At 40.2% G+C, this 27,038-nt stretch overlaps 1 protein-coding gene across 4 annotated transcripts in view; it reads left to right on the forward strand.

Moving 5' to 3' along the window:
- ST3GAL6 (ST3 beta-galactoside alpha-2,3-sialyltransferase 6) overlaps positions 1-27,038 on the forward strand; it is a 76,119-nt gene that overhangs the window by 23,851 nt on the left and 25,230 nt on the right. Inside the window, exons 3-5 of one of the 4 annotated variants that reach the window (XM_007468394.1) lie at positions 17,313-17,317; positions 18,076-18,175; positions 22,045-22,122. The exons of 1 other annotated variant lie outside the window; for it this stretch is intronic. In XM_007468394.1, the coding sequence (XP_007468456.1) occupies positions 18,087-18,175; positions 22,045-22,122 (167 nt within the window). In that variant the 5' untranslated portion in view covers positions 17,313-17,317; positions 18,076-18,086. Of the gene's footprint in view, positions 1-17,312; positions 17,318-18,075; positions 18,176-22,044; positions 22,123-27,038 lie in introns of those variants that run through there. 2 more of the 4 variants (XM_007468393.1, XM_007468395.1) reach the window with 2 other exon arrangements.

Consider the following 27,038-nt stretch of genomic DNA (forward strand, 5'->3'; position numbering starts at 1 on the left):
AAAAAAAAAAAAAAAAAAGATAAGAGCTTGAGAACACCTGTATTTAGGTGTGCCAAGGAGGAAGAGAAAGATTTAGAAGCTCAGGCAGCAGGAGTGAGACGCAGTGCCACCCGAGGGGTGTTTCAGGAATTGAAAACCATAGAGATTTGAGAGGATTGGAATGAAATGAAGACTAGTGGGTTATTGTTGTGTACCCATGATGAGCCTGGAATCATGCTGGAGGAAAATCCACGTAAAAATGTTCTTCTGCACTGCCAACTCTGCTACTTATGAGTGAGGTCACCTTTGACAAGTTTTTACTTTTTTCTAAATCCTGTCTGCTTCTTCTGTAATGTGGTGACATAAGACCTTACTCTGTCTAAATGCCCTGAACTCTTGCAGTCTTTCCAGCTCTAAGATCTGTAATTCCTGGGTCCCAGGTGTGAATAGCAATAATGGGAAATGTTGTGAGTGAGTGGTGATTCAGTTGGCCCTTTTAGGTGAATCAGAAGGCGATGCAGGATGAAGTGGATGTCACGTAGATGTAATCTGAGAGATGTAATCTGTATATTTTCTCTCAAAAATAGCAGTGGTGATAGTGGTAGTAGATGGAAGGTGAAAGGATAAGGCTGTAAACAATATAGGAATGAAAATATCCAGGGAATTTACAGAGAGACCACAAATATCCCCTAAAATGATGATGGAAATTTTTCTCAAAGCCACTTATTTTCAAAGAGAGTCTCACTAGTTTGTTCAGGGAAAATTTTGTTGATTGGAAATTTAAAAAAGTCAAGCCCAAAAGACTCTTAAAAGAGGTAGCATGGAACTTAGAATGAGCTTTCAGTTCCTCTCAACAACTGATTTTTGTGAAGCCCTGATCCTTTCCATGGGCTATGATTCTTCTTTCTTCTGACCTTCTCCAGCAGTGCTTCTCAAACACACAGATCACCTGGGGATCTTGTTAAACTGCACATTTGACTCAGTAGATCAAGAAGTGGAGCTGAGATTCTGCAGCTCTACCAAGTTCCCAGGTGATGCCAATACTGTTACCAAATGCAAGTTCTTGTGCCTAACGCACAGTGAGGCCAAATAAACCGAAGTGTCAGAGTTTGGAGCAGAGAAAGGTTTATTGCAGGGCCAAGCAAGGAGAACAGGTCCTTGTGTTCAAAAACCCCGAACTCTCCAATGGTTTTTGGGGAGAAGTTTTTATAGGCGAAATTTGGGGTGAGGGCTGCAGGGTGTGTGAATTTCTTCTGATTGGTTGGTGAGGTAACAGGGTGGTGCTCCAGGAATCTTGTGCTCAGCCTGAAGTTACCATCCTGCACCTGGGTGGGGGCCTTAGTTCCTGCAGAAGAATTCAAAGATATATTGTTGTGTATATTCCTTGAGGAGGAACCAGGACCCTGCCCCAAGGCTGCACTATTGTTTCTTGATTGCTCCTCCCTTGTTTCTGCATCCCCTCCCTTTCCTAATTAGCAACTGTTTGAATCTGCCCTTTGGAACTCAGGGAAGGTCTAGGAGGCAGAATGAAGCCAATTTCCTACAAACAAGAAATGGGGGACACAGAAAGGTTTTGTACCAGGGAGGGACCCACAGGGTCGGGCTTGGTTTCAATACTGCTGGTTTGTGGACCACACTCTGAGGAGCAGGGGTCTAAAATATTTAATTTTACTTCCCACAACAGATAATCATAGTCGTCCTGGAACAGTGTAACTTCCCTCGCCAGCCTGTGAGCTCTGTTTGCCATGTCTTTAAAATAGAGTACACATGCTTGATGAACGCTCAATAGTAATAGATTAATCCATTCTTACTCCTGTCAGTGATCTGTATTATTCAGTGGTGTCAATAATTTGAATTGTTACAGATAGGGGATTTTTCCTTTTAACTGAGCAATTGAAGCAAATCTGTTATTCAGAAATAGGCACCGGAATGTAATATAAAAATTTCATATGAAGTTAAAAATACATTTACTATATGACCCATGAAAACACATGCCTACCCAAAGTCTTGTGCTTGAATTTTCAATGTAATGATGCCAAAATCTCGGCCTCTGTGCTCTGGTGCCAAATAGAATCTTGGAGACACTTTTGGGTGAAATAAAAAAGAATAGCTTTATTGCTTTGCCAGGCAGAGGGGAACACAGAAGGCTCATCCCCACCTGGGAGGATTTGGTGAGGAGTTCTATAGCAGTAGTTCAAGGGTGGAGTTGCTGATAAGGATCAGGGTGTGTTCATGTCCTATACTCCTTTAATCTAGCCTCATGTGGTCTTCTGATGAGCTTTGAGGTTATCAAACTGTGATCTTCTCTCTGGAACATCTTGCATTTTGTGAGTGTTTTATTTCTACAGAAGAGCTTAAAGATGTTGTTATGTGTGTCCCTTGAGGCAGAACCAGGGCTCTGCTCCAAGCAGGCTGCACCACTGTTTCTTGACTGTTCCTCCCTTGACTCTGCATCCCCTCCCTTCCCTGATTAGCAACTGTTGGAATCTACCCTTAGGAACTCAGGGAAGGTAATGGAGGCTAGAGTCTGTTCCCTACAAACAAGGAACAGGGGACACAGAAATGCTTCCATGCCCAGGGGCCCCATAGGGCCCTGCTTGGTTTCAGTAGCTGTATTTATAATAACTAAAACCAAAAAGTAACCAAATGTTTATTAACTGGTGAATTGATAAACAAATTGTGATTGTGGTGTAGCCATACAATAGAATACTACTTAGCAATGTCAACTGATTTTAGAAAGTGCACAACCTAGAAGCTGAGAATTATTCAGTGCTCTTTCTGAGGACTACAACCTGAGAGACAGCGCCTTAGATAGCACTGAGGACCTGTTCCAAAGAGGTAAGGGAGAAGCCAGGATATAGAGGAGTTTTTGCTGAAACAAACATACAGATGTAGTTGAACATCAAAAGATTACTGCTAAAAAACAGACATCTCAAGTTAATGATTTTAGTACTTTTCTATGTGTGGGAAGATGCAAAGTCTGGGCTCATTGAAATTATTCCTTTGATATACATCTTAACTGTCTAGGGCCCATATCCTGTTTTTCTCCACCTCAGGGTGCACTGTTGGGGGACCGGGGGTGTTGCGGGGGGTGGTGGCTGCAGTGGCTGATGGTTTGCTGGTGGGCAACATTGCTGTTTGCTGAAATGGTATGGTAGGCAACCTTTTTTCTTTTTTTTTGTCCACCATAATAAAAAGGAAAAAGGCATGAATTCCTGGTAGAAGTAACAACATGAACAATTTTTTTCAAATGCATTATACTAATATAAATAAGCCAGAAATAAGATACATACTGTATGATTCCATTTATATGAACCTTTAGAGAAAGCAGAACTATAGTGATAAACAGATCAGGGGCCAGGAACTAGGGGAAGAGAGTTGGCTGCAAAGAGGGACAACACAGGAACTTCTAGGCTTGTTGGAAATGTTTAGTATGATTTTGGTGATTGTTACACAACCTTACAGATTTGTCAAAACTCATGAAATTGTGCACTTAAAAGTGGTGGATTTTATTATAATTTTCTTCCCTCTATACAGTTAATTTTAATTTAATTAATTTTTTAAAAGTTTATTTATTTTTGGCTGCTTGGGGTCTTCATTGCTGCGTGCGGGCTTTCTCTAGTTGTGGTGAGTGGGGCTACCCTTCACTGTGGTGCGCGGGCTTCTCATTGTGGTGGCTTCTCGTTGCACAGCACAGGCTCTAGGCATGCGGACTTCAGTAGTTGTAGCACGCGGGCTCAGTAGTTGTGGCTCACGGACCTAGTTGCTCCACGGCATGTGGAATATTCCCAAACCAGGGATCAAACCTGTGTCCCCTGCACTGGCAGGCAGACTCTCAACCACTGCGCCACCAGGGATGTTCCACAGTTAATTTTAAAAATTGGCCACCGTCATTAACCTGTTAACAATATCTATTACTCTTTAGAGTCTATCTTATCAATAGGGCATTAATATAAGAAATAGAGAAAATTTCCACTCTGGGAAAAGAAATGGGTCTCTGGGAGAAAATATGAATAAACAGTAGGACCATAAGAAGTTCCCTTAAAAGCTTCTTTGTGTATTTTCAACGAAGCTGAGGCTAAAGGGAGAGATCTTGAAAACAGGAACTTCAGTTCATTTATTTTTAACATCTAATATAGTGTGCTATTAGTGAATGATTTTAGTCTGTCCTGCACTATTAAGAAACAAAATTCTGCTGAAACATCATTTCTCTTTATATTCTTTGCAGTGAGCATACCCAATTTTGGGGGTGGGATTTGGTCATCTGCTTTGGCAGTGACAGCTTAGCTTTTATTAGCTGAAAAGATCTGTCTACATATGCTGAAGATGAACTCTGGGAAGAGCATTGGCTTTCTTTTATTTATTTTTAAAATTTTATTTATTTAGTTTTTATACAGCAGGTTCTTATTAGTTATCTATTTTATACACGTCAGCGTATACATGTCAATCCCAATCGCCCAATTCATCACACCACCACCACCACTCCCCACTGCCACTTCCCCCCTTGGTGTCCATACGTTTGTTCTCTACATCTGTGTCTCTATTTCTGCCTTGCAAACTGGTTCATCTGTACCAGTTTTCTATATTCCACATACATGTGTTAATATACAATATTTGTTTTTCTCTTTCTGACTTGCTTCACTCTGTATGACAGTCTTTCTCTACGTCCATCCACATCTCTATAAATGACTCAATTTCGTTCCTTTTTATGGCTGAGTAATATTCCATTGTAAATATGTTCCATATCTTCTTTATCCATGCATCTTTCAGTGGGCATTTAGGTTGCTTCCATGTCCTGGGTATTGTAAATAGTGCTGCAGTGAATATTGGGGTGCATGTGTCTTTTTGAATTATGGTTTTCTCTGGGGATATGCCCAGTAGTGGGATTGCTGGGTCATATGGTAATTCTATTCTTAGTTTTTTAAAGAACCTCCATACTGTTCTCCATAATGGCTGTATCAATTTACATTCCTACCAACAGTGCAAGAGGGTTCCCTTTTCTCCACACCCTCTCCAGCATTTGTTGTTTGTAGATTTTCTCATCATGCCCATTCTAACTGGTGTGAGGTGATACCTCATTGTAGTTTTGATTTGCATTTCTCTAATAATTAGTAACGTTGAGCAGCTTTTCATGTGCTTCTTGGCCATCTGTATGTCTTCTTTGGAGAAATGTCTTTTTAGGTCTTCTGTCCATTTTTTGATTGGGTTGTTTGTTTCTTAAATATTGAGCTGCATGAGCTGCTTATATATTTTGGAGATTAATCCTTTGTCCATTGATTCGTTTGCAAATATTTTCTCCCATTCTGAGGGTTGTCTTTTTGTCTTGTTTGTAGCTTCCTTTGCTTTGCAAAAGCTTTGAAGTTTCATTAGTTCCCATTTGTTTATTTTTGTTTTTATTTCCATTACTCTAGGAGGTGGATCAAAAAATATCTTGCTGTGATTTATGTCAAGCAGTGTTCTTCCTATGTTTTCCTCTAAGAGTTTTATAGTGTCTGGTCTTACATTTAGGTCTCTGATCCATTTGGAGTTTATTTTTGTGTATGGTGTTAGGGAGTGTTGTAATTTCATTCTTTTACATGTAGCTATCCAGTTTTCCCAGCACCACTTATTGGACAGACTGTCTTTTCTCCATTGTATAGCCTTACCTCCTTTGTTGTAGATTAGTTGATCATAGGTGTGTGGGTTTATCTCTGGGCTTTCTATCCTGTTCCATTGATCTATATTTCTGTTTTTGTGCCAGTACCGTATTGTTTTGATTACTGTAGCTTTGTAGTATAGTATGAAGTCAGGGAGTCTGATTCCTCCAGCTCCGTTTTCTTCCCTCAAGGTTGCTTTGGCTATTCGGGGGCTTTTGTGTCTCCATACAAATTTTAAGATTTTTTATTCTAGTTCTGTAAAAAATGCCACTGGTTATTTGATAGGGATTGCACTGAATCTGTAGATTGCTTTGGGTAGTATAGTCATTTTCACAATGTTGATTCTTCCAATCCAAGAACATGGTATATCTCTCCATCTGTTTGTGTCATCTTTAATTTCTTTCATCAGTGTCTTATAATTTTCTGCATACAGGTCTTTTGTCTCCTTAGGTAGGTTTATTCCTAGATATTTTATTCTTTTTGTTGCAATGGTAAATGGGAGTGTTTTCTTGATTTCACTTTCAGATTTTTCATCATTAGTATATAGGAATGCCAGAGATTTCTGTGCATTAATTTTGTATCCTGCTACTTTACCAAATTCATTGATTAGCTCTAGTAGTTTTCTGGTGGCATCTTTAGGATTCTCTATGTATAGTATCATGTCATCTGCAAACAGTGACAGCTTTACTTCTTCTTTTCCAATTTGTACTCCTTTTATTTCTTTTTCTTCTCTGACTGCCATGTCTAGGACTTCCAAACCTATGTTGATTAATAGTGGTGAGAGTGGACATCCTTGTCTTGTTCCTGATTGTAGAGGAAATGCTTTCAGTTTTTCACCACTGAGAATGATATTTGCTGTGGGTTTGTCGTATATGGCCTTTATTATGTTGAGGTAGGTTCCCTCCATGCCCACTTGCTGGAGAGTTTTTATCATAAATGGGTGTTGAATTTTGTCAAAAAGCATTTTCTGCATCTATTGAGAGGATCATATGGTTTTTATTGTTCAGTTTGTTAATGTGGTGTATCACATTGATTGATTTGCATATATTAAAGAATCCTTGCCTCCCTGGGATAAATCCCACTTGATCATGGGGTATGATCCTTTTAATGTGTTGTTGGATTCTGTTTGCTATTATTTTGTTGAGGATTTTTGCATCTATACTCATCAGTAATATTGGTAAGTAATTTTCTTTTTTTGTAGTATCTCTGTCTGGTTTTGGTATCAGGATGATGGTGGCCTCGTAGAATGAGTTTGGGAGTATTCCTTCCTCTGCAATTTTTTGGAAGAGTTTGAGAAGGATGGGTGTTAGCTCTTCTCTAAATGTTTGATAGAATTAACCTGTGAAGGCATCCGGTCCTGGACTTTTGTTTGTTGGAAGATTTTTTTTAATAAATTTTAAAAAATTTATTTATTTTTGGCTGCGTTGGGTCTTTGTTGCTGCGCACAGGCTTTCTCTAGTTGTGGCGAGCAGGGGCTACTCTTCCTTGTGGTGCACGGGCTTCTCATTGCAGTGGCTTCTCTAGTTGCGGAGTGCGGGCTCTAGGCGCACATGCTGCAGTATTTGTGGCTTGTGGGCTGTAGAGCGCAGGCTCAGTAGTTGTGGCACATAGGCTAGTTGCTCTGCAGCATGTGGGATCTTCTCAGACCAGGGATCGAACCTGTGTCCCCTGCATTGGCAGGCAGATTCTTAACCACTGCGCCTCCAGGGAAGTCCCTGCTGGAAGATTTTTAATCATAGTTTCAATTTCATTACTTGTGATTGGTCTGTTCATATTTTCTATTTTTTCCTGGTTCAGTCTTGGAAGGTTATACCTTTCGAAGTATTTGTCTATTTCTTCCAGGTTGTCCATTTTATTGGCATAGAGTTGCTTGTAGTAGTCTCTTATTCTCTGTATTTCTGTGGTGTCCCTTGTTACTTCTTTTTCATTTCTGATTTTACTGATTTGAGTCCTCTTCCTCTTTCTTGATGAGTTTGGCTAAAGGTTTGTCGATCTTGTTTATCTTCTCAAAGAACCAGCTTTTAGTTTTATTGATCTTTGCTATTGTTTTCTTTATTTCTATTTCATTTATTTCTGCTCTGATCTTTATGATTTCTTTCCTTCTACTAACTTTGGGTTTGTTTGTTCTACTTTCTCTGGTTCCTTTAGGTGTAAGGTTAGATTGTTTATTTGAGATTTTTCTTGTTTTTTGAGGTAGGATTATATTGCTGTAAACTACCCTCTTAGAACTGCTTTTGCTCTATCCCATAGGTTTTGGATCATTTTGTTTTCGTTGTCATTTGTCTCTAGGTATTTTCTGATTTCCCCTTTGATTTCTTCAATGATCTCTTGGGTATTTAGTAACATATTGTTTAGCTTCCATGTGTTTGCGTTTTTTACATTTTTTTCCCTGTAATTGATTTCTAATCTTTTAACATTGTGGTCAGAAAAGATGCTTGATATAATTTCAGTTTTCCTAAATTTACCAAGGCTTGGTTTGTGGCCCAAGATGTGATCTCTCCTGGAGAATGTTCCATGTGCACTTGAGAAGAAAGTGTAATCTCTTGTTTTTGGATGGAATGTCCTATAAATATCAATTAAATCTATCTGGTCTGTTGTATCATTTAAAACTTGTGTTTCCTTATTAATTTTCTGTCTGGATGATCTGTCCATTGGTGTAAGTGAGGTGTTAAAGTCACCCACTATTATTGTGTTACTGTCGATTTCCTCTATTATAGCCGTTAACAGTTGCCTTGAGGTGTTAAAGTCACCCACTATTATTGTGTTACTGTTGATTTCCTCTATTATAGCTGTTAGCAGTTGCCTTATGTATTGAGGTGCTCCTATGTTGAGTGCATATATATGTATAATTGTTATATCTTCTTGGATTGATCCCTTGATCATTATGTAGTGTCCTTCCTTGTCTCTTGTAACGTTCTTTATTTTAAAGTCAATTTTATCTGATATGAGTATTGCTACTCCAGCTTTCTTTTGGTTTCCCTTTGCATGGAATATCTTTTTCCATCCCCTCACTTTCAGTCTGTATGTGTCCCTTGGTCTGAAGTGGGTGTCTTGTAGACAGCATATATATGGGCCTTGTTTTTGTATCCATTCAGCGAGCTTGTGTCTTTTGGTTGGAGCATTTAATCCATTCACGTTTAAGGTAGTTATCGATATGTATGTTCCTATGACTATTTTCTTAATTGTATGGGTTGTTTTTTTGTAGGTCCTTTTCTTCTCTTGTGTTTCCCACTTAGAGAAGTTCCTTTAGCATTTGTTGTAGAGCTGGTTTGGTAGTGCTGAATTCTCTTAGCTTTTGCTTTTCTATAAAGCTTTTGATTTATCCGTCGAATCTGAATGAGATCCTTGCCGGGTAGAGTAATCTTGGCTGTAGTTTCTTCCCTTTCATCACTTTAAATATATCATGCCACTCCCTTCTGGCTTGTAGAGTTTCTGCTGAGAAATAAGCTGTTAACCTTATGGGAGTTCCATTGTATGCTGTTTGTCATTTTTCCCTTGTTGCTTTCAGTAATTTTTCTTTGTCTTTAATTTTTGTCAATTTGATTACTATGTGTCTTGGCGTGTTTCTCCTTGGGTTTATCCTGCCTGGGACTCTGTGTTTCCTGGAATTGGGTGGCTATTTCCTTTCCCATGTTAGGAAGTTTTTGACTATAATCTCTTCAGATATTTTCTCGGGTCCTTTCTCTGTCTCTCCTCCTTCTGGGACCCCTATAATGCGATCGTTGGTGTGTTTAATATTGTCCCAGAGGTCTCTTAGGCTGTCTTTTTTTCATTCATTTTTCTTTATTCTGTTCCATGGCAGTGAATTCCACCATTCTGTCTTCTGGGTCACTTATCTGTTCTTCTGCCTCAGTTATTCTGCTATTGATTCCTTCTAGTGTATTTTTCATTTCAGTTATTGTATTATTCATTTCTGTTTGTTCTTTAAATCTTCTAGGTGTTTGTTAAACATTTCTTGTATCTTCTCGATCTTTGCCTCCATTCTTTTTCCGAGGTCTTGGATCATCTTCACTATCATTATTCTGAATCCCTTTTCCCTGTCTCCACTTCATTTAGTTGCTTTTCTGGGGTTTTATCTTGTCCCTTCATCTGGTACATAATCCTCTGCCTATACATTTTGTCTGTCTTTCTGTGAATGTGGTTTCCGTTCCACAGGCTGCAGAATTGTAGTTCTTCTTGCTTCTGTTTTCCCTCTGGTGGGTGAGGCTATCTAAGAGGCTTGTGCAAGCTTCTTGATGGTGGGGGACTGGTGGTGGGTAGAGCCAAGCACTGGCTTTCTTGAAAGACTGAAAGTGGAGATGTGTGTATACATATAGGAACTAGCTGCATCGCGTGGTATAGCAGAAGAATTGGGGGGAAGAAGAGAGAAAGAAAATTATGCATATTCTTCTTCCACTATGCAGAAAGGTAAAGACTATATATTTAGAAATCAGCCAGAATGTACACAGTTGGTCCAATTTGTTGAAACTATACTAATAGCTTTTCCAGGGAGGAGGTATGTAAATCAAATTATAATTTTCTATTAATTTACTCAGTAATATCAGATTTTTTCCCCTTAGTTTGTATTAAATAACAGTAGCTCAGAGCTTCACATTTAAATTCAGCTCTTTTAGGTGGTGTAATACTGCATATACTGAATTTTATATGTGCTATTTTTATTTTTGGCCTATTGAGAATTTTCAGATCCTTCTAGTAGAAATCTGATCAACCAGACTACTAATTCCTTAAGATTTGTCTCTTTAATTGTGAAATGAACAGTTTTTTCTTTTGTATTTTAATGTTTCTAAGTATATTTTAATAAATGCATACCTTAATGTGTATCATTCCCTTGCTTAACAAGGTATTAAGTAACTATATTAAGTTCATGCTGTTATAGTTAAAAAATACAGTGATTATAGTTCTCCAGAATGTACAATTTAGAAGTTTCCCATAATGTACAATATAAAAACCCAGAAAGATCTCTTGAGTGGGGATGATAGCAGCTGTTTTCATCATCGTATGTGAAAAGGGCTTAGTGCAGTGCTGGGCATTTTGTAAGTACTTAATAAAGTGTGCTGTTATTTATATGATCCTCAGCACCAGAGGGTGGAGGTCCTTAGTATATAAATGAGGCTTCTGGGCACATTTGGATCATACCATTAATAATAAGGATCATTACTTGAAAGAGGGGTAATAACTGAGTTAAAGAGGACTGAGGCCTTTCCATCCATTGCTGCGAGGTCCTGTGTGTCTTCTTTAAGGTTTGGGCTTTATGGAGACGGCTAGATCTAGGAGGCTTAGGGGACCCATGGGTCTGGACTAAGAGACTTAGACACTGATGCGTAGGTAGAGCTGCAGTTCATGCTCACAGGCGCATGTGATTGCAGAGAAGAGTCATAAGCTGAGCAGTAGATACGAAGAGGAAGGAAGGCAGGATGTAAGATCTGTTGCCAAGTTCAGACAGTCTCGGGTATGTGTCAGTGTGAGCTGAGGTCTGGTGGAGACCTGAATGAAGAAGAGCCTCTCCCAGGGTTGAATGGACACAGGCTGAGAGCAGGGCCACCTGGTAAGATTGTGGAGGTGAACCTTGAACAGGGGCACCTGGCTGAGAGGAAAGTTGTGGTTGAAATCCTGCCCATGCCATGCTATATGCCCACAGGGCTGTGTGGAGCCAGATGGCGTGTTCTTGTCTATTTTGCACAAAGATGGAAGTTATTGAGTATTTTCGTTGAGCAGAGGTACGCTGGCTGAGAGAGGAGACCGAACAGCAGCAGAGCAAGACCTCTGTCACTGGGGAAGCAGAGGGTATCAAGGGATAAAGTGGATGAGTACATGGTGTAGGATCCTGGTTACTTAGAATTGGATGTTTGATTGCTGAGCTGCTGGGGTAGCTGAGAGAGAGAAGAATGAAGACCTTGGAAAACTAGGATGTAATTCAGGGACCTGGCAACGGGAACTCAGGCCAGGTGAATGACATGTCCAAGTGTGGGATCAGTAGGAACCTGACCAAACTGTTGAGCTGCTGCTGGAGGCTTCTCAGGCTCCCTTTCCTTTGGGCCAGGATCAGGCTCAGAGGTTGGGGTGGAGCTGAGCCTACAGATGGGCACCGAGGTGTGTCTGCAGCTGAGCCTAGAGGTCACTGGGTGGAGAGAGGCTGGGCAGGCTGGGTCCGTCTGTGTGTGGAAGCATGTTTCTTCCTTGGAGTCATGTGATATTGACTGAGATAACCACAGGGTTTTTGTGCTTAGAGAATAGAATGATGTTTCTAGAATTATTGCTGAATATGCTTTTTTCTAACTGGTTGTTGGAAAAACAAGCCTCTTTAGGTTTGAAAAAGCATTAGAGAGTCTAAAAATAAGAATCTGACCATTTTCAAGTGTCATTCCATAGGGTTTTTGTTCTGTTTTTATAAGCAATGCTATTATGGTTGCCCTGGGGCTCAAGAATGTGCATTGAAATAGGAATCCTCCAGTTTGATTCTTAAGCATACTGAAGTTTGAGGATCACTGCTCCAGGACACTCAATAGAACTATGGAGGAAAATAAAAAATGGATTTACTGAAATCCAAAATAGGGTGGGGAAGAACAAGGTTGTGAGTAATAGGGTGTTATTTCAGCACAGTCTGTGACTATAAACTTTATCTCCATTTCATCAATTCCTAGAATTGATACCGCTTAGGGAGCTGGTAGGGTGGGCAGATGAGACATTCTGTCATGTTTAGTCTGGTATCAGAAGGCTGGACCTTGCACCAATCTGTAAAAGCTCACATCTGGAGAGCAGCAGTACAGTGTGTGGACTCTGGTCTGATAGATACGGGTTTGAGTCTGTTCTGCAATTTATTAGCTCAGGTAAGTTAATATTCCTCTCAGACCTTCAGTTTTCTCCTCTGTGAAATGGGAATTGTAAGTTTACTATTTCCCTCACAAGCGGTTGTGAGGATTACATGAGATAATACACCGAAAGCATCTGTCGGAGGCCTTGAAAAATGCTAAGCACTGCAATATCTTAATGATTCTAATCAGCCATTATTCATTAGTCATTGCCATGTGTTAGGCATTTTGGATAAAAAATCAATACAAAGCATCTAGTTATGAGATCTGTAACTACATTCAACGATTATCCACTTAACATCTTCTGTGTGCCATGTATTGTTAGAAGTAGATAAATAAATGCAAATAAAATGATTGACAAATCCTGCTCTCATGGAGTGGGGTCATTATTGTAACATCTGTTATGGTCTCCGTATTTCAGTACATTCCTCCATGGTTCTCTCGAGAATCCTAGAGCAGTGATTCTCAAACTGTAGTTTGGGTCAGCATAAGAATCAGACTGGAGTGTTCTGGTTTCAATACACTTTTCCAAGCCCTAGAGACTCAGATGAAGTAGGGGCTCAGGAATGTGCATGTTAACAAGCCCTCGGCTGGTGCTGACCCTTGGAGCTGCCATGTCACTTTGGGGAACGCTGCCCTGCCGCCCTCTCCCTGCAACTCATGTCTGTATTTGCCCTTTCGGAACTCTGCCCATCAACAGCTCTCTGTCAGGAAGTTGTCAATAGAATTTTCTCTTTTGGGTTCCCCTCATGTATTTTGTCTTGATAGACAGGATGACACCAGGAGTAGAACTGTGAGAAAGAAATGGTCAGACTTAAGTTTGTTTCTGTCTCTTAAACTGTGTGAGCTGGGACAACTCACTGAATTGCAGAAACTTTCATTCATCAAGAAGATGATGCCTGCACATGTTTTTTTTCTTTTTTTAACATCTTTATTGGAGTATAATTGCTCTACAATGGTGTGTTCGTTTCTGCTTTATAACAAAGTGAATCAGCTATACATATACATATGTTCCCATATCTCCTCCCTCTTGCGTCTCCCTCCCACCCTCCCTATCCCACCCCTCTAGGTGGTCACAAAGCACCGAGCTGATCTCCCTGTGCTATGCGGCTGCTTCCCACTAGCTATTTATTTTACATTTGGTAGTGTATATATGTCCATGCCACTCTCTCACTTTGTCTCAGCTTACCCTTCCCCCTCCCCATGTCCTCAAGTCCATTCTCTACGTCTGCGTCTTTATTCCTGTCCTGCCCCTAGGTTCTTCAGAACCATTTTTTTTTTTAGATTCCATATATATGTGTTAGCATATGGTATTTGTTTTTCTCTTTCTGACTGACTTCACTCTGTATGACAGACTCTTGCACATCTGTTTATCAAGTTTGTTTTAAGCCTTAAATGAAGTGATGGACATACAAGCATTTTATGAACTTATATAAAATATACTGTTATTATTAAAGAGAAGGAAAACCTGTTGCCAAGATTGAGCTCACTTTGGCATATGCAGATTATTCATCTATTGGGTTATGTATCATAATTGGGGAAGAAATAAATATTTGATCTCTGCCAATGACTCCTGCTCTCCCTTGACACCCTCTACTCACACTTTCGGTGAATAATTGCTTTATGGCTTAAACTTTGTGAAGGATGTTTTAGGGACTCTGGTCTTAGTAGCATCTGCAGCCAAGAAGCTGATATGTGTTGTTTAATGTCAAGATCTTGAAACTTGTTTGTTTTGGTAAATGAAGCTATATTGAAGGGGCTTTTTTTTTTTTTTTTTTCCTCTCCTTAAAGCAGGCACTCTGTTAAATTCTTACTGGCATTCCTTTGAGTCTTTTGCTCAAAGCAAAATGGTTGTTTCATTTATAGACTTATAATTAGAGAATTCATTTATTTGTGGAAGTTTTTGCTGTGAGCAAGCAGAGGGACTCTACGTGTTTATCACAAGGATATCCTGGCTGGCCCCAGTTTGCTTTGCAACTTGAATATGGATGCTTTGAATTGCCCATGACATGTGAGAGAGTGGCAAAGCTTCCAAAACTTTTCTCAGGTGGTGTATGCAGTAGCTGTTCACGAGTAGGTTCATTTTACTTTTTTTTTTTTTTTTTTTTTTGCGGTATGAGGGCCTCTCACTGTTGTGGCCTCTCCCGTTGCGGAGCACAGGCTCCGGACGCGCAGGCTTAGCAGCCATGGCTCATGGGCCCAGCCGCTCCACGGCATGTGGGATCCTCCCGGACCGGGGTACGAACCCGTGTCCCCTGCATCGGCAGGCGGACTCTCAACTACTGTGCCACCAGGGAAGCCCTCATTTTACCTTTTGAAGGAAAAAAATGTTTTCTCACACTTCTTTGTCTTCAGCTAAACCACAAACTGGTGAGGAAAAAACACATCTCGCTTACCCATACTTTCGTGCTCTGTAAAGTGATATATAAATTTCCCAAAGAATATGTTTTGAGGGACAGATAAGCAAATTGAACTGTAAATACTGAGTTCTTTCTCTAGACTTTCATGTGCTATCTCACCTTAGATATAAATATGTTTTTAAAAAATTGCTGATACTGATAAGTGGCATCCTTGTTGGGTGTTTGCAAAACTGATGTTACTCTGGGTGGAGTTTTAAATATTTAATCTGAGGATTTAAGCAGATTGTTTGGTGACTCTTTTGGCCCGTGGTAAAATGTCTTCCAGGACAGTGTTAAGCCTGGTATCAGTAATTTCTAAAACTTTCTCTGTCCAGGTCTAACTTGTGGATTCTAGGACTTCCAGAGTTTCTGAACACCCCTGATATCTGAGACTGTCCAATGTACAACAAAAGAGGCTTAATTATAGTGTATTTTCAGCTGACTCACAGTATAGAAAGAATTCCATTGTGTTCTTTGGAGTCTTTTATATTTATCCTACATTCATGTTTGCATGACACTTGAATGAAAAAAACAAAAACATTTTGCAGAGGCCAGTTCAGTCAAAGGGCTGAATGGGCCAAGGCCAGGCCACACCAGCTCCCTATGTCCTGCCATCATGAATCATGAGTCGTGGCCTCTGGCCAAAGTGTTTAATATTAGCACTTCTTTCACACATGAAGGGGAGGAAGCAGAGCTAGCATTTGTTGAACATGTCATAAGGGCCGGGCTCCGGGCTAGCTATCTTGCTGTCTTTGTTTCCTCAATTAACCAGTTCAGTGATGTGTCCAACATCTCCCATGCCTCACTGTCTTAGACTTTTACTCTGATCATCCCAAACCTTAATTCTCTCCATTACTTGGATCTTACCAATTATTTCTCAAGAAGCACAGAACCATACTTTTTCTTTCTTTTTTTACCCATTAACGATCATGCAATTTATTTCTTGCTTTTTACCAAGAATTTAAGGTGATTTCTAAAATAATGCACAATACATCAAGACATACATTGCAAATGGGCAAGGAAGACAGAATAAAGTGGAAAGGGAAGCACAGGCCTGAGGTGATCTATGAGTCCTTTCCATGTTTACTCCCTTTGCCAGCAGAGGAAGTGGCCTTTCCGCCACAGCCACGCCCAAGCGACTCTTTGTGTCAGACCAGTAAGAATACTGCACAGGCTACATTAAGGGCAGGCCAAGTTTCTCTTTGGTTTTCTCAAAACCCATGCATTTTATTGTATAGAAAAAAAGCACAGCTGGCTTTAGCTTTAGAAAACAAGCAATCATAAAATATACAAACGTATTCAGCATATATTTTTGTGTCCTAGGTTATGCCAGACGCCCATCATTTTGGCCACTCTAACAGCCCAGAGAGGTTGGCTGTGTGCTCTCACTCCTGAACGTGTGAGAACAGTCAGGTTGGAAAAGGGAGACTGATTTACCTAAGGCCCCCCTCCAAGCCAGGAATTATGTGGAGTTGGGCCATGATTCCTGTCTTCTGATTTCTAATCAGTGTTGACTCTTCACGGGGATTATGTCTGCTAAATTAGAAGTATGTGTAAACTAAAATTTGCTCATTTAACGCATTCATTTGCTTTCTCTCGACGGTCTTCATTTCTAATTAATTTACAATAGTGGCACATGGGGGTGGTGGCTGCCTTAACTGCAGTGAGAAGCAACAGCTGACACCAAGGGAGGTTTGCTCAGCAATCCGCACGGGATAATCCCTACAGTTTAGGGTCAACTCCAAAACAGCCCCACACCCTCATTGGCTCCAGAGGGTCTCAACCCTAATGGAGCCCAGAACGATTATTACATTTGTTACGACGACCTCACATGATCCAGAACAGCTTCATTTATGTTTAGTAGATTATACTTAAGAAGGCAATGGAGCTCTTTAAGAATCTAACCAATCAACTATACTTCAATAAAATTAAAAAAAAAATAAAAGAATCTAACCAGACTCACACGTTCGACACTGCATTGCCCCACCTGAGGTTAACAGAGATGGACAGGAGTGAGCCGAGTGGTACATTCAAGTATCTAGATGGACCAGAAACTTGATAAGAGATGCAAAGAAATAGTATATCTGTTTAAGCAACATGCACTGAAATAGAAGATCTAGTATAGAAACATATATTAAATTTGTCTTTTGCATTTAATTACATGTAGAAGTGAGGACATACTCATTTCTGCCTTTGAAGCAGAAGTGGGAACTAAAAATGTTTTAGGCTATTAAAAATATATTTTGTAAAGGGTTTTTTTTTTGCATTTATACTCTAGAGAGGATTGTGTCCAGGTTTGTGTCTATCTATAAATGTGCAGTGAACTATACTGTCCACTTAGTATAAAAACAAGCAAATAATTAGCTAAATGTACCTGTGCTGTGATATGGTGCATCTAAAAGTGTGTAAAAAGTGAGGATGTGGGAGGACTTCCCTGGTGGCACAGTGGTTAAGAATCCAGCTGCCAATGCAGGGGACACGGGTTTGAGCCCTGGTTGGGGAAGATCCCACATGTCACGGAGCAACTAAGCCTGTGCACCACAACTACTGAGGCTGTGCTCTAGAGCCCGCGAGACACCTACTGAGCCCACGCACCACAACTACGGAAGCCTGCATGTTTAGAACCCATGCTCGGCAACAAGAGAAGCCACTGCAGTGAGAAGCCCGCACACTGCAGCTAGGGAAAGCCCGTGAGCGGCAATGAAGACCCAAAGCAGACAAAAATAAATAAATTAGTTAATTAAAAAAAAAATTGAGGTTGTGGGAAATATTTTTTAGTAGCTTTTCCCCCCCAGTTTTTTAAAATGAGAAAAATGACTTTTAGCATAAATAGCATTTAAAAGTCATTTCGAGCACTGACAAAACAAAATGTTTGTTTACATCTTAAGGCATATATCCATTTTCTCTTGATATAGAGAAAATAGGTATTTTTTTAAATATTTCTGAAAAATGTTTTGGATATGAAATAGATGTATAAAATTTTGTTCTGAATGAATTTTTTTCCTATCTAACATGGGAAAGTATTGGTCTAAACATGAATCATGTTGTGTTGATTAAAGAGGATGAAGAGAGACAGAAAATATATTCACCTTCTGAAAATTTAGTAGGTGTTTCCAAAATAACAGGCTGATGTCAGTTTCTTATCCTCTTCTCCCTATATGTTTATTCACTAATGCTTGTATGTAAGCCATTGTGTAAATCACCTGTATAACGACCTTGCCTTTCCCTTGGCCTTCATCCCCTGTGTTTCAGGTGGGCCAGCCATGAGAGGGTACCTTGTGGCCATCTTCCTGAGTGCTGTCTTCCTCTATTACGTGCTGCATTGTATATTGTGGGGAACAAATGCCTATGGGTAAGTTTTATTTTTGCTGTTTAAAAATGACTACCAAACTGGTCTTTCACATAGACCTGCAAATGATATTAGAGGGACCTATTAAAAAAAAGAAAAACAAACAAACAAAAAACAAACCCTGTAACACTTTAAACCTTTTCTAGCTTTTCCATTATAAATTGGAGTTTCACCATTCTAGTATCTTATACCTTACATCTAACAGTTTAAATATTGATAAACAACAACATCTTTTTATTGACTTTTCAGTGAAGCAGTGGTGTTGACCATCTTTGGGACATCACATTCTTATTTATATAATTCATCTTTTTGAATTGATGGAGTAATTCTTAGACTCAGTGGCACTTGATACTTAGAGTCTAAAATGCTTGGATAAGAGACTGTTGATAAAATGTAGACACTACATATGGTTCCTTTTGTTTAAAAATATTTGGTGAATAATGATGTATGTACAATTTGAAATGACTTTGACTTGAAATGTCACATATAAAATTTGAAGAGGCACAGGTAGTTTTATTAAAGAGAAAACTTCTATAATAAGATTTTTATCATTTTTCCTTTTTTTTTCTATTTTGAAAAGTACTTAGTTTGAATAAATTAATTGCAAATAAAAAAGTAGCTACAGTTTATAGCCTGAATAGAAATGACTAGAATAAATACCACACAGGACTTGATTTCCTTGCGTTCATCACAAAGCATGTGACGATCTAGAAAACTTCAAAATCAATTATATTTCTTTGAAAAAGGAGTAACAGCAGTTACTGATACATCACAACTCGTCAACTTATAATACAAGCTTCCTGACATGCATTTCCTGAGTGAACCCAAATGATCATTTTTTCAAACAAGGAAATTTTGACAAGTTGAAGTAAAGTAAAATAGTTCATGGCTTCTAAGCAACAGGTTTTGTTTTTTAAAAACCAAAAGAAAATTCAGAACCACATTGTAATAGGATAAATAAAAGCTATGCTACTACATACAAAATTTTGCTAGAGTCAATTGAGTATAACACAACTTTTTGAACCAAAGGAAAACAAATCAAGAGATTAAAAACATGATTCTGTCTAATCTAAAAGAAATCTACTGATTTCTACAAGTGTCACAAGGGTTTGAGGTAGTGCAACTGTCTGTACTTTCCCTGTGGTATGTTTAAAAAAAGGGGGTGGGGTAGGGGGAGGGGAGAGGAAATGTTTTCTTGCTTCTGAAAGCAAAGAACTTATTGGAATTAGAGAATAAACTGACCATGCAAGTATGTCCCTCCATTTGGCTGTCACCAGTGCTCATCTGCCAGTCACCAGTGCTCATCTGCCAACCAAACATTTCCTTGCGTCCCACTGTGGCAACTGTCCTTTTAGGATTCAAGCCCACAGTTAAGGCTGGTCTGTTAGATTAACAACAACAAAAATAGAGCACTGTCGTCATTCGGCCCTTTATACCTCCCTAAATTTCTTAACACCTGAATAAGTCCAAATACAGGATAGCTGATTAAGCTTTCAACCCTGAGGATGGGTGATTCAAAAACACTAAAGGCATCAAATTAGACTGTGTATTTCTCCTCAAAATATATTTTCAAAACTCAGAATTCAGAAGTCTGGTACTTTTGGAAATTCCTTTGCTTGAGTTTCCCAGATTTTTGCTCAGAAATTGCTACTATGTATTATAAATGTTTAAAAAAATTCTTCATCTTAATGCAAATGACCAGAGCAGAAAAACTGACGTGGACAACAGGTTGGAAAACCCAAATCACTTAGCTTATAAGTGTATAATGTAATCCTGGAGGACAACTGTCTGTTAGTCTAGAGGTATCCTTTTTCCTACTGTCAGTCCTTTGGTGAGGAATCAAGTTTTGATGACCTTTAAATCCTGAATGAGTGGTGAGTATAGGATGTCAAAATAAACCACATAAAAACTTCCTGTCTTAGACAAAAGTTCAGTACTTTTTGCCAGTGTTTGAATAGTAGATCCTAGATCATGTTTTTAGGTTTTGTTTTGTTTTGCTAGATTAAAAAAATGATGCTTCTGCATTTAACTTCATCCCTGGTTGATTGTAATGCTCTTTATGGAAGGAAGTTAGGCAAATCATTGTAATGCTCTTTACGGTCACTGAAAAAACCCAGTGCCAGGTGGGTCGGTTTGGACACAAGTTTTGAGGTTTTGGACTTAAATAATGAGCCATAGATCTTAGAAGTCTGATTATATACCACATGAGGATCCTACTGCAGGCATCTCTCCCTCCATCTCTGCCACTTCTGTCTCTGTACTGTACTTAGTAATGGAAGACAAGAACAGAAAAGAAAGCAAGAAGTTTACTAGATTGCTAATTCCCTACAAATCCTATTCTTGGTCACAGGGGAAATGATAAAGAAGACAATGAAAAGGGTCCAAATTCAGCACATTTTTCTTGTCATCAGAATTTGAGGAACATTCATGTCACTTCTAAGCTAACACATTACTCCAGACACAGAAAGTATCGTGAAATTACCTCGGATGCTGGTAATTACCTCGGAGCTGGAAATTACCTTGGAACTTGCTTCCTTAAAAACTGTTTAAGACAAGTAATTGTCTTTTTTTAAGAAAAAACACCCACAGTCTTCACAATATCCCCAAATAGTTTGTTTTCTGGTTTAATAACCTTAGAAACCAAGTAATATCTTATACTTTATTTTGTCCTCTGACTATAATTTGGTTTTTGTGGCTTGGTGTGCTGGCCCACCATATTTTTGTACCTTCCTCACATATAAATCAAGAGAGTTTTGCCATTTGGGGTATTTACAAAAGATGATTCTCTGCATCTGGCCTCAGAGTTCAGAAAGCTAGCAGTTTTAACTGTGGATTTTGTACCAAAAAAAGTTTAAAATTGAGTCAATCCATGAAGGGTTTAGGCTGTTTCTCTTTGAATCCTGTGATTATTGCAGAAGAAAAGTGATTCGTTTTCTTTTTTAGATTAATTTTCCACACAACGGATGATCATTAATAGTTTTTTATTATTTTTTTGCGGTACGCGGGCCTCTTACTGTTGTGGCCTCTCCTGTTGCGGAGCACAGGCTCCGGACGCGCAGGCTCAGCGGCCATGGCTCACGGGCCCAGCCGCTCCGCGGCATGTGGGATCTTCCCAGACCAGGGCTCGAACCCGTGTCCCCTGCATCGGCAGGCAGACTCTCAACCACTGCACCACCAGGGAAGCCCTTTAATAGTTTTTTATATTAGGCTGTTTTGCTCTTTCCTGGCTGAGTCTGGGTCCTGCTGCCCCCTGTCCCCTTCATTTGTTTTCATTGTTGTGCTCTGTCTTGTATCATAATACCCTTTGAAGTTGTGGAGACAAGTGCTCCATTCAGGGGACACACAAGCGCCTAACCTGTGCCAAGAATAGAGGGGAGTTAGATACGTGACTCTAAATGGTGGGATTTGGGGAGTCCCCGGGGCACGGGCAGGGGCTATGGAACCTGCTTGGGGCAGTGTCTCTGTGGCGTTTGCTGCCCATGGTGTCCCTGCGTGTGGCACGGAGGACCTACATAGCCGTGTGCATTTTTCAGGCTTTTAGGAACTTCTGAACCGTGAGTCTGGTCTTGGCTTCTACAGTGTGATGATCCCAGTTCTTCTCAAAGGGTCCTTTGAGTCACTGCTCTTTGACCCTTCTGGGTCACTCGTCACCTCAGCCTTTTCCACTCTCTCGCTTTGTATCCATGAATCCTCAAATGTGTCCAGGACTTAGGAGAAGCTTCTGTCATATGTCAGGGGCTGCGGTGAGCGTTTCTATTCCCTGCCTGAGAAGCCTCTCACTGGTGGCACCGCGTGGGCCCCCAGGGCATTTTCTTCCCTTTGGGCCGTCTTCCTAGTTCTGGTTTCTGACTGACGCTATTTTTGTCTCATAGGGTGCCACCTGTGGAAATGAAGAAGAGAAATAAGATCCAGCCTTGTTTATCAAAGCCAGCTTTTGCCTCTCTCCTGAGGTAAAAATACAAAAGAAACTGTGGCACACAAAATGTTCAAAATGTGTTTGTAATCATTCTCCACACTTGTTTGCTTTTTTTCATGCAAATCTTAGCAGTATAAGTACATAATATGGTTATCCTACATTTAAGGAAGAGCTTGACTATCCTGTGTCTTTTTGTGCTTTTAGTCAGAACTCTGCATGTATTTTAAGAAAAGGCATTGAAGAACTCAGTCAGACCAGTATTCTTTTCACACAGGTGAGATTAGAGAGGTCTGTTTGTGTTTGATCATAAAAGAGTGCACTCTCCTTTTAGGGTTTTCTTTCCCCACCCTTGTTCCCATGTTATTTTCCACCCTTGTTATTTTTATTTAACTTCTAGGTTAAAGTTTACAGTAGATATTTTCCTTTCACAGACTTTTAATGAACTACATAGATTGTAAATAATGATTGTTCATTATGGTTGTCAGGACTTGTAGAGAATTTACTCTTCCATCCATAAATATTCTTTTTCTTTGTCACCACTGCTTTGATAGAGTGCTGCTCAAAATGCTTCCAGATTAATAGAAATCAATGACAGTCGGGTCTGGGCATGTTGAAGTGTGTAAAACACATACAAGCTTTTCAGCATTTTATCTTTTAAGGATCTAAAATTAACATCGTCTTTTCTTATTTTCTTTTATCGTATTACTGTATCTCTCCATGACTGGTTCTTAACCTTTTGGAGCTACAGGTCCCTTTAAAAATCAGGCAACCTTCTGGAAAACTTTAGATACATAAAATATTTTTACATATGACTACAGGTGTGCCGTGGCTGCTTGTAGTCAATCTGTGGGTGTGTGTCCAGTTAGGATCACTGCAAAGCTAGAAGATTGATGTTAAACTTTTTTTTTTTTTTTTTTTTACCATGACCCCATATTAAGAAATACATTTTGCTTTGGAACTTAGTATCCATACATATTTATAATAAAAAAAAAGAATTTTTACCTTTCCTACTCCAGATACCCTGTATTCTGTTCTATTCACTTTTTAAAAATGAGCTGACCATGACTCGCAAAATTGACTTCATGAGCCACCTATGGGTTGCAGACTGCAGCTTCAAAGCGCTACTCTAGAATCAAGGTACTCTTCAGCTTTCGAGAGAAAAGGCGTTTTCTTTCTGAGAAACCCCAAAGGGGTTAAAGTATTTATGAAAGATTGCTCAGCAGGTGTGTAAGTCTGCACATTTGTCACGTGAATAGTATTCCCTGGAGGCAGAGCTCCCTCCTTTGCAGTAGCCATCAGGAGAAGCTCTGCTGGGAAACCTGGCGGAGTTACCTGCAGTGCTATGGAGAGGACACCTTTCCTTAGCATTGAGCTTGGGTGTGGTTTCATCTTTGTCAGGTATGGGTTAGTGACTCCAGATAATAGTTACTTCACTTTTATAGCTTCGGTTTCTTTGTCTCGTCGACTGAAAAAAGAAAATGCACAGCCTAAAAGTTGAGAATGTTTTATTTGGGGACCTTACTGAGGACTGTAGCCTGGGATGGCAGCCTCTCAGATGGCTCTGAGGAACAGTTCCAAAGAGGTAAGGGAGGAAATATTGGAGTCTTTGCTGAAAAAGACAAACAGACATGTAGTCATGTTGCGGGAAAGGAGACCCTTTCCAGAGTCCTATAGTGAGCTCTTGTGTAACACTCGGAAATGAATTGTCTGAGAAGACACACGTGCTGACAAAGCAAGAGACGTTATTGCGAAGGGGCGCCGGGGCGGAGAGCAGCAGGGTAAGGGAACCCAGGAGGATTGCTCTGCCACGTTGCTCGCAGTCTCGGGTTTTATGGTAATGGGGTTAGTTTCCGGGTTGTCTCTGGCCAATCATTCGGACTCAGGGTCCTTTCTCGTGGTGCACGCATCACTCAGCCAAGATGGATTCCAGCGAGGAGGATTCTGAGAGGTTGGTAGGACACGTGGACTGGCGTCTCCTCTGTCTTTTTGACCTTTCCCGAATTCTTCCGGTTGGTGGTGGCTCATTAGTTCCGTGTTCCTTACCAGGACTTCCTGTCGTAAAATAACTCATGCAAATTGTTACTGTGTTTGCCTGGTCAGGGCAGGCGGTTTCAGTCAGTGTTTCCCTTAACAGTCAGGTATCAAAAGATGACTGCTAATCACAAAAAAGCAGACATCTCAAGTTAATGATTTTACTGCTTCTCTATGAATAGGAGGATGCAGGAGTCTGGGCTTATTGAAATTATTCCTTTTGATATGCACCTTAACTATCTAGGGGCAGCATCCTGTTTTTCTCCACCATGTATCCCCCTCGGGGTGTACCATCTGGGGCGGCTGCAGTGAGCTGAAGGGTTGCCGGCCTCAACATACTTTGTTTACTGGAATGGCAGGCCACATTTTTTTTCCCACAGTCTAAATTGGTTAGTAGAATTTACCTTCCTTTCCAGGCTTTTGTAGGAGTAACAACAGCAAAGATGATCATTATAATGTAATATAACATACTGTAACATAATACGATGTAATATGTAATTATTACAGATAAGGCGGATACTTATTGAGCCCCTACTCTGTGTGAGACATGGAGTTATCCACTGAAAAAAAAAAAAAGCACAACCTAAAAGTTGAGAATTATGTTTTATTTGGGATGTTACTGAGGACTTAATCCTGGGATACAGCCTCTCAGATAGCTCTGAGGGACTGTTCCAAAGAAGGAGGAGCCAGGATTTATAGGAGTTTTGGGAAACCAAAAAACAGGGAGTCGAACATCAAAAGATTACTGCTGGACTTCCCTGGTGGCGCAATGTTTAAGAATCTGCCTGCCAGTGCAGGGGACACGGGTTCAAGCCCTGGTCCAGGAAGATCCCACATGCCACGGAGCAACTAACCCGTGCACCACGACTACTGAGCCTGCGCTCTAGAGCCCACGAGCCACAACTACTGAGCCCATGAGCCACAACTACTGAGCCTGTGCTCTAGAGCCCATGCTCCACAACAAGAGAAGCCACTGCAATGAGAAGCCTGCAACGAAGAGTAGCCCCTGCTCACTGCAACTAGAGAAAGCCCATGCGCAGCAATGAAGACCCAACGCAGCCAAAAATAAATAAATTAAATAAATTAAATTTAAAAAAAAGATTACTGCTAATTAAAGAAAAACCAGACATCCGAAGATAATGAATTTACCCCTTTTCTATGTGTGGGAAGATGCAAGAAACTGTATTATTGGAATTATTCCTTTGATACGCACCTCAGCGATCTGGGCCCAGTATCCGGTTTTCCTTCCTCCTGAATTCCCCTCAGGGTGCACAGTTGGGGGGCGGCTGCAGTAGCCGAAGGCTTGATGGGCTTCAACATCTTTTGTTTACTGAAATGGCAGGCCACGTCCTTTGCCACAGTGCTTGACAGTTATTTCATTTAGAAATAAAATGTAAGTCACCTAGTACAAGGTCTGACTGGCAGTAGATGTTAATCATCAGTTACCATCATTATCACTCCCACCAACTCTGAAGAATAGCGTCCTTTATTGCTTTCACCTCAAGATGCAAAGTCTTCTGTGGTTTACTTTCCCAAGGAAGCCTGGGAAGATCTTGAATCTCCTCTCAATCTTAAGTCAGGTGACCTGACACTTCCTCTTCCCAGAGCAGATCCTAAGCTTAGGGATCAACCCTGATACAGATGATGACCTTTTGAAGTTGGCTGGACCCCTGAGGCTGCTAACACTTGTCACAACTGAATCTAGCACACACACCCCTCTCGAGTAGGAAGGGCTAGTTTCTCACCTCTTTGCTTAGTCTGAATATGGTATAAGTTCTTAGCTCAGCTCTAAAGATCTTGAGCTCCTGTGACTTGCCAAGGTTAGTGATTCCTGGGTAGCAAAGCCAGGATCAAGCTGAAGCTAATTTGTTCCTACTCCACTGCTGTTTATTTCCATTTTGTCATGCAGCCTCTGAAACGCCAGGGGCGCTCTGATCTCCAGCTGCAATTTTTATACTAAGGAAGAACAAAACTGATAAGGCCGGAAAGAAGGGGCCATGTGTTGGGGATGGGATAGGGTTAGCTTAACTTGCTCTGCAGTACCTAGTCCTGGTAGGTGGAAATGGCATTTTAATATGTGCTTTACCTCTTCCTTATCTCTTTTTTTTTTTTTTTTTTTTTTGGATGTGGACGTTTTCAAAGTCTTTATTGAATTTGTTACAATATTGCTTCTGTTTTATGTTTTGGTTTTTTGGCTCGGAGGCATGTGGGAATCTTAGCTCCCTGACCAGGGATTGAACCCTCACCCCCTGCACTGGAAGGCGAAGTCTTAACCACTGGACCACAAGGGAAATCCCTGTTCCTTCTCTTTAATTAAAAAAACTTATTTCTTTCTACTTCATAATGGTCCCATAAGGAATTAGTTTGGAGTTGAAATTCATTCAGTCATTTCTTAAATGTATGTTGTCTGCCTACTCTGTGCCAGGAGCTGAAAGTGAGGGAAAAAACAGAGGTGCCTCATCAAACATTGTTGTTTGAGAGAGTACCCGAGTGGAGCAGGGGGGCAGGACAGGCAACAAGAAGACAAATATCCGTAGTTCTTGTTCTTGAGTAAATTTTAATTTAATGACCTCAGGAAAGAGTTCAGTTCTAGCTACCTCTAACCTTCAGTGGGTTCTTATTTTCACAGCCGACAACAGCTTTATGGTACCTTTTCTTTTGGGAGTGGATCAGCATCTGTACTTTTACTTTCCCTTATTTCTTCCTTTGTCTCTTGCTGTAGATGGCTGTCACTGGTGTTTGCTGGTTTTTAAATTTTGTGCCCCCCCTACTCCCCACCCAAAGCTATTACATAATTTTGGTTTTACTACTTGGAAGGCGTTTCCCTTCCGGGTGTGTAGTTCCAGTGCACATCCCATTCTAGGTAATATTTAAATACTGTTTAAGATGATTTTTTTTTTTTTTTTTTTTTTTTTTTGG

The sequence above is a fragment of the Lipotes vexillifer genome, unplaced genomic scaffold (assembly GCF_000442215.2).
Source record: "Lipotes vexillifer unplaced genomic scaffold, Lipotes_vexillifer_v1.1 scaffold482, whole genome shotgun sequence".
Lineage (NCBI taxonomy): Eukaryota > Metazoa > Chordata > Mammalia > Artiodactyla > Lipotidae > Lipotes > Lipotes vexillifer.